This window comes from Ctenopharyngodon idella, chromosome 5 (assembly GCF_019924925.1).
Source record: "Ctenopharyngodon idella isolate HZGC_01 chromosome 5, HZGC01, whole genome shotgun sequence".
NCBI lineage: Eukaryota > Metazoa > Chordata > Actinopteri > Cypriniformes > Xenocyprididae > Ctenopharyngodon > Ctenopharyngodon idella.
In genome coordinates this window covers 2,084,947-2,102,617 of record NC_067224.1, presented here as the reverse complement: position 1 = coordinate 2,102,617, position 17,671 = coordinate 2,084,947, and the positions used below count along the sequence as shown (strand labels likewise).

General features: G+C 36.1%; 2 protein-coding genes and 1 long non-coding RNA gene across 4 annotated transcripts in view; 1 reads left to right on the top strand and 2 right to left on the bottom strand.

Moving 5' to 3' along the window:
- The window catches only part of LOC127512615 (GTPase IMAP family member 8-like), a 139,544-nt gene extending 138,979 nt beyond the window's left edge, over window positions 1-565 (bottom strand). The window contains exon 1 of one of the 2 annotated variants that reach the window (XM_051893677.1): window positions 228-565. The gene's annotated coding sequence lies outside the window, so the exon portion shown is untranslated. The remainder of the gene's footprint in view (window positions 1-227) is intronic. The other variant, XM_051893676.1, reaches the window with a different exon arrangement.
- A 10,194-nt stretch (window positions 566-10,759) lies between these two features.
- LOC127513146 (inactive phospholipid phosphatase 7) lies at window positions 10,760-15,021 on the bottom strand. Its single transcript, XM_051894737.1, is given in 3 exon segments — window positions 10,760-13,027; window positions 14,297-14,414; window positions 14,416-15,021. Coding segments are annotated over 3 exon segments (810 nt in total). The 5' UTR covers window positions 14,719-15,021; the 3' UTR covers window positions 10,760-12,638.
- A 1,028-nt stretch (window positions 15,022-16,049) lies between these two features.
- Window positions 16,050-17,278, top strand: LOC127513148 (uncharacterized). The gene is made up of 2 exons (XR_007930351.1): window positions 16,050-16,184; window positions 16,660-17,278. It is a non-coding gene; the product is annotated as an uncharacterized LOC127513148 (long non-coding RNA).
- Window positions 17,279-17,671: the final 393 nt, after the last annotated feature.

Genomic DNA, 17,671 nt, shown 5'->3' with positions numbered 1-17,671 from the left:
ATTATTGAATTTAAATGATCATTTTGCTCTAAATGTTGCACATATGGTATGGAAAATGTACATTTAAATACAGAAATGCATTGCCATTTTGCATATTACATTTCAAATTGAATACACCCATACGCTTCCATATGACTTATTAAAATATAAAATAAATAAAATCAATTAAATTTTAACAGAAAATAGTTGGTCAAAGTGATAAAATTGATCATATTAAAAACTCAAACCTGCTTGTTGATGTCTCTCTCACTCTCTCTCTACCGCTTTCTCTCTGTGTGTGTGTTTTCTGTCCACCTCCAGAGGTCCAAATAGCAAATAAAAGATCTCTGCTGGTATTTATATAGACATATTTAGAGTACCCTGAAATCACGTTATGCAGCTCCTTTAAATCACACTAAGGCTTTCCTTGATATCACATGACAAAGCAGAAACTGAAAGTATTTCTCTGCATCCACCATATCCGCTCTAAATAGATGAATATCACAAAAACTAAAAAAAATAAAATAAATTAAAACAGACAATTTCTGCATAATTACAAATTGCAACAATAGAACATGCTTCATAATAAAATTCATCCACTTGTAAATAAAATTAAAATTACAGATACAAATGGCTTCTGGTACAAAAGTAAACTTATAACGATTAGTCAAACACTAAATAGTACTTCTAAACCGTCTACTGGAAGGCAATATCTCAAAGTGCATATGCAAGGGGTGTGCGTCATCACTTTCCTTACCACTTGCTTGTCATGATTCCAGCCTTTGTTCCCCTGTCCTGTGTGAGGACTTTTGTTATTTCCTGTCCTGTGCCATGTTTTGTAGATCTTTGTCGTCTTTCTTGTTGATTAGTTTCCAACACAAGTAAAATCTGAGGTAAAATTAAATTATTTTGTCTTCCACACCAGATATACACTTTTTCAAATAATACACTATATTGGCAAAAGTTTTGGGACGTCTACCTTTACGTGCACATGAACTTTAATGACATCCCATACTTAATCCATAGGATTTAATATGGAGTTGTTCCACCCTTTGCAGGTATAACAGCTTCAACTCTTCTGGGAAGGCTTTCCACAAGGTTTAGGAGTGTGTTTATGGGAATTTTTGACCATTCTTCTAGAAGCGCATTTGTGAGGTCAGGCACTGATGTTGGCAAGAACGCCTGGCTCCGCTCTAATTCATCCCAAAGGTGTTCTATCGGGTTGAGGTCAGGACTCTGTGCAGGCCAGTCAAGTTCCTCCACACCAAACTCACTCATCCGTGTCTTTATGGACCTTGCTTTGTGCTTCTTTGTGTTTACTTCTTGTACTTTTATAATGGCTGTTATTGTTCATTTAAATATGTATTACTCAACAGGCGAGTAAGGTGTTTCATTGAACAGATAAATTGCCATATGTAGCTCTCTAACAGAGTTGATTGTAAAGTATTATCTATTGTGAAGGCTCACTACATTATGGTTGTTGTAGATGTGCTGGAATTTATTTTCAACGAAGTACCGTGTCTATTAATGGGTAAAGCTACAGTAACATCTTCAGCTAGTCAGCTTGAGATCCTTTCCATCTAAACTGGTTATATCTCTCAAGCCTAGTGAATGTTTTATGAGCAGTAGGAAAATTCTCTCTTTAGTTATTATATTCATCCACACAGCACAACCAAAACAATGTTCTTCTGCAAAATGCATGCAGTTTGTTTTTTTGCTTGTTTTTTTAAACCGCAAAAGTTACATAGTGTTTTTTTTTTTGTTTGTTTTAAAGTTGTAGTCCGTAAGTTTTGCCTCTTTGTTGCCATCTCTGTTCGAAACCTGTAATTGCAGTTATTTGTGGAATTATCATCTTTATGTGGGTTGTGCACCAGCATGAATCTAATGTTTGCTGTGTGGATACTGTACTTCAGAATCACAGATTGTAGTCTTGGAAATAAGCAAAATAAGAATTTTCACCAGAAAATGTCATCTGAATAAGTATGTAACATGTCTGCCACTTTTGTTCTGATCAACCGAGAAAAACAAAGCATTACAATAAATTGCGCTGCCAATTGTGATTAAATCTAATGATCGCTTTGCTCGGATCACATCAAACGTGCAAATTATTATTATTATACTTTGTTCTCAAATCGTTAACAACATCAGCATTGCGTGACTACTTGTATTTAGTGTGTATTAGCGTTACCTGTAGATTTCAGTTTCTGTACAGTCTAATCACTAATTTGTTATACCATACAATCCGCTATCAAAATAAGTTTAATTGTTCCAGCTGCTGTGAGAAAACTATACCAGCAGCATCCTCACATGATATAGACTACTAGCTGAGACTGTTCTTCATGTAAACACACGTGACATAATGACGCAAAGACGAACGGCTGCAAGCTCGAATTTCCCGCTGGAAACCACCAGTACCACCCGAATTATAAAACATTATTACAAACTTACCGTTGTGAATCAGGCTAAGGTAAGGAGATAGTTTTGAACACTGACTGGTTATGTACTTACTCAAATTGTTTATGGATCATTTTTAACCAAAAAAAAAACTTACGGACAGCAGCTTTAGATTGATTGATTGATTGATTCTCACTGCTGAGCTTCTGTTTCGGTGGGTGTCGCATGTGTTAGTTTGAGTGAAACACTAGAGGGCAGAAGAATCAGTCAGATCATCCCATCTGTGAGCTGATGAGCCACACATATAAATGCAAATGTCCTGTGTTTAATCCTGGATAAAATGACCGGAGAAACAGGGTTCTTGCTGCGCTCTTCAATGGGGCCCCTCTGGCACAGTTTCAACACTACTTTGTGGTTAATTTAGCTGTTTCTCAGCAATCTAATGAAGTGTTCTCATCTTCTTTTCACTTCATATGTGCATCTGGACCCCTGTCTGAGCGAGCAGAATGATGCTGTCAGAAGCACTGGACCTTCATTCACAAACAGCAGCTCTTTATAGACAGAGAAACAACTGCGTAGATGAATGTGACCTGGAATGAAACCGATCTAGACCTTAAACAAATTCATGTGGATTAGCACAATGTTTATTATAAATAATTTTTAAAAATTCTAAAAAAAAAAAAAAAATGTTTTTTTATATCATATTCGACGTTGCCTTTAGAAACGATAGCATACTTTTAAAAAGAGTACTTGTATGTTAAAAGAAGAAACTTAAAGGTGCAATATGTAAGAATTTTGCAGTAAAATATCCAAAAACCACTAGGCCAGTGTTATATATTTTGTTCACTTGAGTACTTACAATATCCCAAATGTTTGCAACTATTTGTAAATTGTGAGAAAGTTGTAATTTTAACCAAGGCTCCGGGACGTGTGAGGAGTCGCCTGTCAATTGCGTCATACCCGCTTCACCCTCGGTTTCCGGTTTTGTAGAAACCACGGAAACACCAAAGGCGCTTTAATATTTACATGTTTTAATAGACAAGGGAACAACTGTTTTGATATATTTAAAGACAGAAAACTAATTATTGTTATATAGCTCAACACGTTTAGTCTTATCAAATGTATCCAATATGATAAACAGAGCTGCGTTACCTCATACTCATGACCGGAAAAGCGGAAGTGGCGCCGGCGACTGTGGCATAATAAAAGTTCGAGGCGTGTGCTGCGCAATCGCTCCAGTGACCTCGTTCAGCTCCCACAACACTCGGTCCTGCTCTGCTTCATACTACAGTAACGTAATAATAATCGCATCCATGAACATGATTTCTTCCCAAGTCCTATCCCAATTGTTTTCCACCGGCTGTGAGGTGAAGACCACATGGTTTTTTATTTATTTATTTTTTTATTACAAGTATGAACAAGAACAACTTAATCATATCAATATAACAATGGATCACATCAAATATAAATAATGAAGGAAGACAAATGCATAAAGTAGTGGAAGGAAAGCAATCAAAAAATAAATAAAAAAAAAATAAATAAAAAAATAAAAATACAGAGGTAATAATGCAATTTACGTAACATTCATCAGATCATTATACAGATTCATAAATTTGATACTTTTTTTTGTTGTTAATCTTTTTTAGTGTTATAATTAAATAGTTAAGGTCACAGAGAAAGTGGTTTAATTTGGGCAGTGTTGAAGAAAATTTACATTTATGAATGTAATATTTTGCCACTGAAATAACTAAATTTCCTATATATTCTATATTTTGTTTACAATGTGAAAAATAACAGAATATATCACACATAGTTAAATCAATGACCAAATTAGATTTCGAAGCCAAAAAATTTGACAGATCGGACCAAAATTCTTTAACAAGGGGGCATTTGAAGAAAAGATGATCAATTGACTCAATACTAGACTTACAAAAATTACAATTCAAACTAGTGTTACTAAATTTAGAAATAATTTCCTTAGTGGGGTATATATTATGCCAAATTTTTAAATGTAGTTCTTTAACTTTATTGGGGACACAAAATTTATAAGGTAAGAGCCATGCTTTTTTCCAATTAATCTTATCTATTAAAGAATTCCAGAAAAATGTTCCCCTTGGAGTAATTCTTTTTCTAGACTGAAACACATTTCTTATAATTTTGTTACTACATTTTGGGTCATAAATACTCCTGTCTTCAACCAAAAATTTCTGTTCACTCTTTACAATCTCTTTAAATGATAAGTGACATCTCATTAAATGAACAAGACTATTAGGTATAGCTTTTACCATTGTAAAAAATTCCTTATGGACAACCGGAAAATTATGTTTAGACATGAAATCATAATAAGAATAAACATTCCCATGTGGATCTAGAATATCACAAAGATAATCAATACCTTTCTCATGCCAGTTCTTAAAAAAAAAAAGACTTGTTCTTAACTAAAATGCTCTCGTTGTTCCAGTTTCACTTTATGTGGGGAGAAATTGTGAACAAAACAAAGTTTCCATGCCAACAGAGCCTGTTCATGGAATTTAGAGAGTTTTATAGGGAGTTTAGAGGGGGAGAAGTTACAAGTTAACAAAAATTTAAGTCCTCCCACTTTTTTATAGATATTGTGTGGAATAAAGTACCAAATAGAATCCAGTGAATTGACACAATTCTTTACTTTGAAGGTATAATTAACGTAAAAAAAATCAAACATGTCAAAACCTCCATCAGATTTCTTACCACATATAACATGTTTATTCAAATGCTGATGTTTGTTTTTCCAAAAAAATTTGAACAATAAACTATTGTTTTCTAAAAACAGGGTTGTGTCGTCCGCAAGTTGCGAAATTCTAATCTCACGGTTGAAAATTGACAACCCTTTAACATCAGGATTATTTCGAATATTTAAAGACAGTAATTCCACAACTAACAGGAACAAAAAAGGGGAAATTCCACAACCTTGCCTAACTCCCCTGTTAATAGGAAATCTCGTAGATGTATCAAACTGTAAGAAAACTGAACTATTAATATCTTTATATATCATTTTAACCATCTTTATAAATTTCTCTCCAAAACCAAACAATTCTAGCGTAGAGAATATAAAATTATGCTCGATGGTATCGAACGCTTTGTAGAAGTCTAGAAACAGTATGACTGCTTCTGATTTAATATGAGCCGCATAATCTATAAGATCTAAAATTTACCTAATATTACAACTTATATGTCTTTTAGGCATAAAACCTGTTTGAGTTTCATTAATTATTTCAGATAGACCAGATTTTAATCTTTTTGCAAAAACTAATGATAAAATTTTATAATCTAAATTTAATAATGTTATTGGCCTCCAGTTGTCAAGGGAGAGAAGATCTTTACCTGGTTTTGGTATCAGGGTAATAAGGCCTTGTTTCATAGAGGTGCATAATTCTTCATTAATAAAACATTCATTATACATTCTAAGTAATGGTCTCTTAATAATTTCCCAAAAGTGTTCATGAAACTCAATAGTAAGGTCATCTGAGCCAGGGGATTTACCTTTCTTCATAGACTGCATTGCTTTGGTAAGTTCTTCTAAAGAAAGGTCATTTTCACAGACCGCTTCAAGTTCACTTGAGATCACTGGAGGTTTGATTTTTTTTTTTGTAAAAATGATCTTGCATAGTTTTCATTATAATTTGAGCAGTATAGTTTGTTAAAAAAAGAATATACATATTTATTAATTTGACAGGGGTTTTTGTTTATATTACCATCTAAAGCTGTTAGACAATTCCTTTTAATATTTCTCTTTTCCAGGGCAAAAAAATAGCTGGTATTTTTCTCTCCCATTTCCAACCATTTAGCCCTAGATCTTATAAATGCACCCTTAACTAATTCTAAGTAATGATCGTCTATTTCATTTCTCAGACTAGCTAATAAAGTTTCCTCCTCTGTATTAAGAGTTTCTTTAGATAATAACTTGTCAAGCTCATTGAGAATCACATGAAATCTTTTGGAATTTGCCACTTTAAGTTCTTTACCACGATGCATTGCCAATTGTCTGACTTTGAATTTAAAAAATTCCCATCTTTGAGTCTGACTCATAGATTTATCTTCCAAAACATAAGCAGTTTTTTTTTGACAGAATCCACACATTTTTCATCTAAAAGTTGTTTATTATTGAATTTCCAATATCCACGAATTCTTTTACAACTGTCTGCCTTAACAATCAAAGAAATTGAGATGAATCTATGATCTGACAAAGGTGAATAACCGACTGAAGTATCTGAAACAAATTGAATTGCACTAGTAGATAAGAGCCAAAAATCAATTCGTGACTTGCGTGTCATATCATTATTTGCCCATGTATATTCTTTATCGTGTGGATGTAAAAAACGCCAGACATCAGTAACTTGTAAATTATCACAAAGCAGATCAAAAACTTGTTCTTTGGAGGGATTCTATCTATGGAATCATTGGGAGCTTCATTAAAGTCACCTCCAATCAACAGATAAGCATCTGTGTATTTTCTTTTTAAATCTAGTAATATTTGGCTAAGTTTTTTAAACATACATACATTTAAAGAGCTATTATTGTGTCCATAGACATTACAAATGATAAATTTCGTATCGTCTGTGTTTAAAATTATTATAATCCACCTCCCTTCTCCAGAATAAATTGTTTCCACTACATCTCCCTTCAATTTAAGAAAACAGCGACCCCTGCAGAATGGTTTGTTCCATGACAGAATCGCCCCACTGCGATTTCCAAAACTTTAGGTCATTATCCCAAGAATGTGTTTCTTGGAAAAAAATAATTTGAGCTTCTCTGTGTTTAATGAAAAGAAAAAGTGCCTTCCTTTTATCTATATTCCTTAAACCTCTGACATTAAGAGAAATAAAGTCTAATTTCCCAAAATTATGAACTGTCATCCAAAAGATAAAGAAAACAAAGACAAAAACAGACAAAGAACAACAATGAACAAGACCTCCTAAATTAGCTTAAGCTGTTTATTACTGTGGAAACAAATAGACCCACCAGGATCTCACATGCAACAAGAAATCAACCAAGTCCACATTGTAAGTTGTTAGGGACAGTGAAATTGTCTGTGTCCTTTATTCACTCAATGTTAACTAAATGTCAATATTAACTTTTTTTTACCTTCGATGTAAGCAAAAGCACCAATGAAAGACGCTCTTTTGCCTTCTTCTCTGGCTTTTTGAACCAACGGCCATGCCTTGGCCCGGGCCGCTCTTTCATCAGGTGACAGGTCTTCTTTTAAACGGATGGGCTTCCTCCAGGAATTTCGAGCCTCTTGCATCCCTCCATACAATATCCCGAAAGTGACACATGCTGAATTGAATGATTATACCTCTCGCTGAGTTGCCGTCTTCTTTCCAATTCTGTGCACAGAATCCACCACCTCCAGTAATTTCTCAGCAATTTTCGGGGAAATCTTGCCAAGAACATTGATCACCAGATCGCGAGTGTTTTCTTGATGATCTTCCTCCTTCATCCCGTGCAGTCTCAGTCCCCATCTTCGTCGATAACTGTTGGCCTCCAGCAGCTGAAGTTTGAGTTGTTTGTTCTCTTCTCTCAAGTCTAAAGTCTTCTTTTCCAGCGCGGAGATCCTCTCGTTATGGTTGGTGGTATCTTTAAGAAGTTTTTCCACCGATTCATTCAAAAAGGTCATGGCATGATCAGTGTTTCTCACCATTGTCTCCATGGATGTAACCTTTTCAAAAGTTACTTCACATTTTACAGAAAGAGACTGAATGGCAACCATGACCTTGTTGAGGTCACAATCAGGAGATGTTATCTTTCCTTTTTTTGGTGCTGGACTTTTAGCTGGTGTACATGGCAGTGGAGTTGCCAAGGATTTCTCTGGATTGACTGTGTCAACTGAATCAGTAGTTAAATCTGTCAGCATTGTATCATCAGGATACTGGGCGAATAGTTGGGATGACACCATATTTCCATTTTTCTCCATGTTCGCCTCGGACTGATGTTTCGCTTTGCGTTTGCCCATATGACTGAGTTTTCAAACAAATTTAAAATCCCTATAAAGTCCCTATAAAGTCATTGACATAAAAAGCTAAGAATAAAACAATTTTCCTCACTTATTGCATGAGAATCTTGATGATGTCTGAGGATTAAGATCGCAGCACGTCTGCTCGGCACATGTAGACCATGAAGACCACATGTCCCAAGATTCCGCTTTCAAACTTGGCATCATCAAGCTACGCCTTTGTTTTGAATAGGCCTCTAGCGACCTCTAGCAGACAGAAAATATTACATATTGCACCTTTAAGTGCAAAGTTCTTCTGTTGTCTTTAAAATATGGTTAGTGTACTGCCGAAAGTACTGCCAAAATATACTATAATGTAATTTAAATGTTTGTAATTAGTTGCAATTTAGTACATTTAAAATATATTAACTTTAAATGTAACATCCAATAACACTACAGTTAAAATTATAATCAAATAGCCTATTTAGGCTACATGTGCTTTAGTATGTTAGCCAACACATCTTTAAAGCATGATAAAGGTTATTATAACAATGATTTAAAATGTACCTTAAAGCAAAACTTTTATTTTGTGTCGTTTGTTGGGGCTACTGAACAGACATTTAAAAGTTTATTTGGTAACACTTTATTTTAGTGTCATTGTTACATGTAGTTACTATAGTAGTAACTACATGTAGTAACCAAACCAAATCCTAACCCTATAGTAAGTACATGTAGTTACTTTATAGTACTCAGTACTTCAATGTATTACAGTGTAACAAAGACTCCTTAAAGGGTTAGTTCACCCAAAAATGAAAATTCTGTCATTAATTACTCACCCTCATGTCGTTTCACACCCATAAGACCTTCGTTCATCTTCAGAACACAAATTAAGATATTTTTGATAAAATCCGATGGCTCAGTGAGGCCTGCATTGACAGCAAGATAATTAACACTTTCAATGCCCAGAAAGCTACTAAAGACTAACTTCATGAAACGTCGAAGCTTCACGAATCTTTTGTTTCGAATCAGTGGTTCGGAGCGTGTATCAAACTGCCAAAGTCACGTGAACCATTGAAATTTCGAAACACTTCTGACGTAACAAAGCCTCATTTACTGAAATCACGTGACTGTGGCAGTTTGAGACATGATCCGAATCACTGTTTCGAAACAAAAGATTCGTAAAGCTTCGAAGTTTCATGAAGCAGTGTTTTGAAATCGCTATTTTGTTATTTTTGGTGCACAAAAAATATCTTAATTTGTGTTCTGAAGATGAACGAAGGTCTTACGGGTGTGGAACGACATGAGGGAGAGTATTTAATGACTGAATTTTCATTTTTTTCAAAATTAAGCTCTGTAAACACTTTTGCAGCAATTTTGCAACACTAAAAGGGTGTCCCATCGGGTAATCAAAAGTCATACACACACTTGAACACTTGAGCCAATTACAGGAAATATGTCATGTAAGTAGTGGTCAAGTGCAAAGAACGCAAGTGTGTGTATTGGGACAGGCCCCCATGGTGAAAGTGTGCTCACTTTAAGTGCACGTAAGTGGACATTTTTATTCCATTAATGTTATATTATCTGCAAGTACACAAGTGCACATTCAATACAGTTAAGCGCACTTTTTTCTTCAGAAGGGTTCAGCTGGTTTTATTTTTATATTTTATAAACCACTGCCTCTTTCATATGTGCTAAAGTTGATTCGGTTAAACTGACGGTTCTCACCAGAAACCACCAGACTTCCTCAATGATTCAGATGTTTTACACGCAATTAGTCTCATACTGTTGCACAGTTAGTCTCTATTCTATTCTATCATACACACGGCCACTTTACTAAAACACCATGAGCAGTGACGTCACACGTCTCCACCCAAAACGCAGACGGCAGGAGAGATTAGAGCGCGTGAAGCACGTGCGTGGTGCTGATACGCTAATCTACAAGAGACGAGTGAGAAACTTCATCATCTCTATCATCACAGGAGGAAAGAGGCTGGTGTACATGAAGCACAGCAGAAAATGCAATCCACATGGCATATAAATAACATATATATATATATATATTTATATTTACTGTTTATTCACTCCCCCCTACAATTCTGGTACTGAGACTCGAACCCACGACCTTTGAGTTACAAGTTTGACTCAATAGAAGTTGTGTTGAAGATGAAGACAGACAGTGTTGTGTTTGTTTGTGATTAGTTAATTCATGAATGATGTTGTTAGTTAATGTGATTCTCTTCACCTGTGTGAACTTGAGGAGAAAGACTTCTTACAAGCACTAAAAGTCACCAAAACTGATTCAAACACCTGTACACTTCAAACATCATTAGTGAATTTGAGCATTGGAGACTCACAGACACTTGATCTGAGAATCTGAGGCCGCTGTTCATGTATCGGATGAACTAACAGAACAAGATCAACAAAGAGTGGCTCATTTATTTATAGCTGAAGTACAAATATGTACAGTACAGATACAGTTCAGAAGTTAATTTTCTGACAAATACAAAGGCAACTGATCCCTTGAATATTGCATGTGTCTTTACAGTACTTTGATCGGTATCACAGAAAATAATGATTTAAAACATTCATGCACACAAAGAAAACCAGACAGGAACAAATACGCCTGGTTGAAACAGTAATTTTTTGAAAATCCTGATCAAGTTCAGTCTTCTGTGTTTTGAGTGAGTGTTTTAAAGATGTGTTTTCTATGGAACCTTGTTTCTGCCACTAAATAAAAAAAATAAAAAAGGTAATTGCGACATCTCAAAATTCAGATTTTTTTTTTTCCCCTCAGAATTGAGATTTAAACTCGCAATTGTAGTGTTATAAAGTCATTCAGTCAGAATTACGAGATAGTCGCAATTCTGACTTTATATCTCGCAATTCTGACTATAACTTGCAATTCTGACTTTATATCTCGCAATTCTGACTTTATAACTTGCAATTCTGACTTTATATCTCGCAATTCTGACTATAACTTGCAATTCTGATTATAACTTGCAATTCTGACTTTATATCTCGCAATTCTGACTTTATAACTTGCAATTCTGATTATAACTTGCAATTCTGACTTTATATCTCACAATTCTGACTTTATATCTCGCAATTCTGACTATAACTTGCAATTCTGACTATATATCTCGCAATTCTGACTTTATATCTCGCAATTCTGACTATATATCTCGCAATTCTGACTTTATATCTCGCAATTCTGACTTTATATCTCGCAATTCTGACTATAACTTGCAATTCTGACTTTATATCTCACAATTCTGACTTTATATCTCGCAATTCTGACTATAACTTGCAATTCTGACTATATATCTCGCAATTCTGACTTTATATCTCGCAATTCTGACTTTATATCTCGCAATTCTGACTTTATATCTCGCAATTCTGACTATAACTTGCAATTCTGACTTTATAACTTGCAATTCTGATTATAACTTGCAATTCTGACTTTACATCTCGCAATTCTGACTTTATATCTCGCAATTCTGACTATAACTTGCAATTCTGACTTTATATCTCGCAATTCTGACTTTATAACTTGCAATTCTGATTATAACTTGCAATTCTGACTTTATATCTCGCAATTCTGACTTTATAACTTGCAATTCTGACTTCATATCTCACAATTCTGACTATAACTTGCAATTCTGTCTTTATAACTCGCAATTCTGACTTTATATCTCACAATTCTGACTATAACTTGCAATTCTGACTTTATATCTCACAATTCATATTCATGCAATTCTGACTTTATAACTAGCAATTGTGAGTTTATATCTCGCAATTCTGAGAAAAAAAGTAAGAATTGTGAGATACAGTCGCAATTACTTTTTTAAATTTTTATTTCGTGGCATCCAACAAGCTTCCATAGTTTTCACACTTTGCACAGACGACCAAAACTCAACCCAGACAAAACACAGTTAACCAATAAACTTGTTTTATAACGTCAGTTGCTACATCAGGCCAAAAAAAGAACTTCCTTTCCAAGCAACTTCCTCTATGAGACGTCTCGGTTCTACAGAATTTAAGAAGTGAAAATGAAAGTCGAAACTCAGCTGTGCAGTGAGATCCAGTGACTCTGCATGCACTTTATAAGGACTGAAGTCATGTCATGTAAACGCTTTAGTGAGACTGAAATAACACCAGTCCCAACCCGAACAGACCTGATAATGCGACTGCAGCAGCTAATAACCAGATTTGCCCTCGGTGTCAAAAGACAGATCCATCTGATTGTGTCCCGTGTGCTCGGACTCGGCATGTAAACGTAAGGTGACTGAGTGTCCACCTAATGGACGGAGCCCCAGCTGAAGGTCCCGATGGAGATGAGCGTCTGACAGGCACCGGACGACAGCCACACCGTCTCCATCAGAGCGAAGTGAAGGAAGCCCAGAGCAAAGCCGCACGCCATGTCGGTCAGGTGGTGCTGACCAAGCAGGACCCGGGACAGGCCCACCAGGACGGCCCACAGCACCAGCAGGACCCGCAGCGGGACGGCCAGCACCAGATGGGACAGGAGGAACTTGGACACCATGGCCGCTCTGCTTGCGTGCGCCGCCGGGAACGAGTACGTGTCCAGAGCCACGCAGTCCAGAAAGCCGGGACTGATGTCCCATGGTCCTTTGCGCCGGACCAGTTTCTGAACGCCTGCCACAGTCAGGACGTCAAGAATCAGCGCTGGAAGAGAATCAAACGAAAGAGTGTCTCTGTCAGGAAATATATAAACCTACTAAATATGACAAAAACAGGAAAATTACGAAACTACAAGCAGAAAATGCAAATATAAAAATTAAATGTGAAAAACAATTTTATAAAAACTATCTAGACATATTTAAAAAAAAAAACTACTAAAAATGACAAAAACACAAGAAAATCACTAAAACTTTAACTAAAATGAAAATAAAACAAAATACAAAATTAAAAACTAAATCTGAAATAATTTATAAAAATTATATAGACATTTAAAAAAAAGAAAACAAAACCTACTAAAAAATGACAAACACAAAACAAAATTATTAAAACTTTAACTAAAAAGAAAAGCTAAATCTGAAATTAATAAAATACTATATAGACATTTAAAAAAATACCAATGACAAAAACGCTCAACAAAATTACTAAATTTAACCAAAATTAAAATAAATGCAGAAAACAAAAATAAAAACTAAATCTGAAAAAATTAACTACTAAAAATGACAAAAACAAGAAAATTACTAAAACTTTAACTAAAATGAAAATACAAGCAGAAAATGCAAAAATAAAAACTAAATCTAAAATAAAAAAATATAAAGACTATATAGATTTTTTTTTAAAAGTACTAAAAATGACAAACACAAGAAAATTACTAACATTTTAACTAAAATTCAAAATGAAAACAAAATACAAAAATAAAAAATCTGAAATAAAAATATATAGACATTGAAAAAAAGACTACTAAAAACTGTAAAACAAAAAAACAAAACAAAAAAAAACTATAAATTACTAAATTTAAAATAAAAACAGAAAACAAAAATAAAAACTAAATCTGAAAATTAATAAAACCTAGACATTTTTAAAAACTAAAAAAAATAACAAAAACATACTTTACACAAATTACTAAAACTTTAATTAAATTAAAAAAAGTAGAAAATACAAAATTAAAAACTAAATCTGAAATAATTTGTAAAAATTATATAGACATTTTTTTTAAAAAAAAAGAAAGAAAGAAAACCTACTAAAAATGACAAAACAACAAAATTACTACTAAAATTAACAAATTCAAAATGAAAACAGAAAATACGAAAAATAAAAAATAAATCTATAATAAAAAAAATTTATAAAAGCTATACTGACATTTAAAAAAAAAAAACTACTAAACATGACAAAAACACAAAACAAATGTACTAAAACTTTATAATTATAAAATTAAGAACTAATTCCAAATATTGAAGGTGTAACCGCAGCGCTCACCTATCAGCAGGTTGATGAGGAGCTCCTGTCCCGCCGGTGTGTTACTCTGTGTCAGACACACCAGAGTGCCGCAGATCCAGGTGATGCCGTGACCCGTCAGAGCCAGCAAGGTGACCGCCTGACCGGACGCTGCCCCACGAGGACGAGGTGTGGACGCACACGCCCAGGCGCTTGGACAGGCAGATGTCGATGGCCAGCAGCGAGTTGATGGCGATGCCTTTGAAGGACGGGTTGAGCAGCATGCAGTCTTCGTCCGGCGGCTCCGTGGGGTTCTCGCTCGGCTGGTTCTGCTGGCTCTTGGACGGGCCGGCTCTTTTCCACGATTTGTTGTTTCGCGGAGGCACGTTCAGGGACAGAAACTCGGGGCGGCCCAGAATGCTGCTGCGATCTTTGGCTCTGGAGCGACTCGGGTTCAAAGGCATCGTGGTTTAGTCGTACAGCAGGACGAGATGCTAATGAGCTTCAGATGTGGCTGTGCTCTATGAAAACAGTGTCAGATATATTTAGAGATTGTGATGGTTCCTTTATACCATTTTTCACAGTTTTGATTTCATTTTAATTGGCCTTACACTTGATCCGTTCCTGAATGAATCAGTGTTCTGAATGAAATGGTTGAGTGAATGATTCAGTGACTCACTCATAAAGACAGTCACTTGTCGCCACCTACTAGTGTAACAGACTTTCAAAACCGCTGCAAACCCCGTTTTAGTTTTAAAAAAAACGCTGGGTTTCAGTATAAACGGACCAAAACCTCTGCGTATCCTTGACGACCATGTAAACAATAACATGGAGACTGAACTGCAATCTTTGCTGGCTTTGTTGTCATTTTTAGCAACCACTGTGCAGTTAAACTCTGCATTTTGTTAATACTGCAGCTGCCTACATGTGCAAGAGGCAACTGTTTACACTTGTACGCGCATGCCCAGTGTGCATGAACAGTCATGTGACATGGCATGGCACGATTACAAACCATTCTCGCCTGGAATTCTCGGCACGGTTGTCTAAGGGCTCTTTGGGTTTTTGCTTTAAAAACGCGAGACGAGGGCAGTGGAATGGGGGGGAAAAAACGCAAGGTCTCGAGACACATTTTTTAAAAGTTGAACCGTTTTGAACTAGATGGCCGCATGAACACCATGTCATGCGCGAGACGCTGCAAAAGACGCAAGATGCGAGCACAACAGTCATACACGTACGTCTAGCGCGTTTACATAGAAAAACAATGGAAAAGTAGCGCATCGGAATGGAAAAACGCGTTCTGTGTGAACGGCCCCTAACCGATGAATCGTGCTGGTAGAATTCGTGAAGTGATGTCACCACTCAGGATTGGTCACTTGTCTGTTGCCTGGCTACCAGTTTTTCTGTAGCTGGCTAAGCGTGACGTAAACACAAAGTAATAATAAAATTATAAGAAATATCTGATCATCTTCCATAACACGTTCGCTATTTACATCTCATTTCATCAGTAAACCGTTGCGTTACCAAGGCAACGACTGACGCTTTTACATTCCAAAGAGCGTCCGTTAACCTCAGACTTGGCAACACTGGGCTTTCCCGTGAAAACGCGATTCGGCTAGTTTTGAGTAGCAATTGGGCGGGTTTTGTTGTGAAAACCTGGCAACCCTGCGTTAGCCCCACAGTGGAAAATGAAACCGTAACCGTACTAGCTGGCCCGGATCGGCACGGAATGGAACAATTACGCAATGAGAACTGTTCGGCCCGACGGTGGAAAAGCAGTTAATATGTTGCTTCATATTGTAACTTCAACTTTTTAATCTTATAATGAGTATGTCATAATTTAGACTTTTTAAAAACCTAAAAAATTAACACAGATGTTTACATAACTATCTCAGCCAGTGTTGCCAAGTTTATGGTTTTCCCACGGAATTAGGTTAATTTAACACTGTTGCCGTGGGTTGTTTTTCATGTCCGCAGGTTGAAGCGACCCCAAATAACATGATATTTAGCCCCTGAAATGAGAATTTTACCAGGGGAAACCCGCCAAAAACGCGGATTTTACCCCTCTGAAACGCAATTGGGCTAGTTTTGAGTAGCAATTGGGCGGGTTTTGTTGTGAAAACCTGGCAACCCTGCGTTAGCCCCACAGTGGAAAATGAAACCGTAACCGTACTAGCTGGCCCGGATCGGCACGGAATGGAACAAATACGCAATGAGAACTGTTCGGCCCGACGGTGGAAAAGCGGCTAATATGTTGCACTGTTTTATTTCATAACTTAAACTTTTTAATCTTATAATTATGAGTATGTCATAATTTAGACTTTTTAAAAACCTAAAAAATTAACACAGATGTTTACATAACTATCTCAGCCAGTGTTGCCAAGTTTGTGGTTTTCCCACGGAATTAGGCTAATTTAACACTGTTGCCGTGGGTTGTTTTTCATGTCTGCGGGTTGAAGCGACTCCAAGTAACATGATATTTAGCCCCTGAAATGAGAATTTTACCAGGGGAAACCCGCCAAAAACACGGATTTTACCCCTCTGAAACGCAATTGGGCTAGTTTTGAGTAGCAATTGGGTGGGTTTTGTTGTGAAAACCTGGCAACCCTGATCTTAGCTATCATTCCACACATTGTTTTTGTTTCTGTCAGTGTAAAAATGCATTTTATGAAGATTATTGGAGTATGTTTTACAAAAAAACAGCATTTCAGGGTTTCTACTTAAAAAAAAAAAAAATTCACTTGCTACTTGTCGTTTCTTATTTGTCTTGTAATTATTTGTGAAAGTTACTTGCCATTTATGAGTGAACATTGTTTGGAAGTAAACCATTTTAAACACTTGATTTTTGTATCGTTTTTACCTAAGGAAGATTTAGCTCTCCTCTGGGAACAAATTTGTCCCCAAAATATGGTTAAGTAGATAAAAACACAATCTCAATCTCAATGGAGCATTTTGTTTATGGGTGAACTTTGTTGTCCAAATGGTGAAAATGTATATATAAACAATAAACAGGAACAATTACTACAAGCAGCCATCTCGTCGTGTTTTAACAAGACGCTGGTTTGGTCCTAAACCACATGTAAACCATCATCTGGCCTACCTCAGGTCTGTTATGATCCCGCTCGCGGTCGCGTCAATTCACACGCACAAAAACGTCGTACGACACCTCAGTTTTGGAAACCATCTTTACATAAAATATCAGTGAATTTGTAAGCACTGCTTCAGCATCCATCACGGTCCGCCCCACAGCGAAATCACAAACACTACTATGGTGAAGGAATGCTTTTTGAATATTAATGACGTACGCCCAGTAGCCATGCTGATTGGCTGCAAGGCAGACAGCTGACGAATGAAGGCTCGGCTCATGAACATAAGTGTGATCACGTGACTGGACGCTTCAATGAAACAGCTGTAATGGTT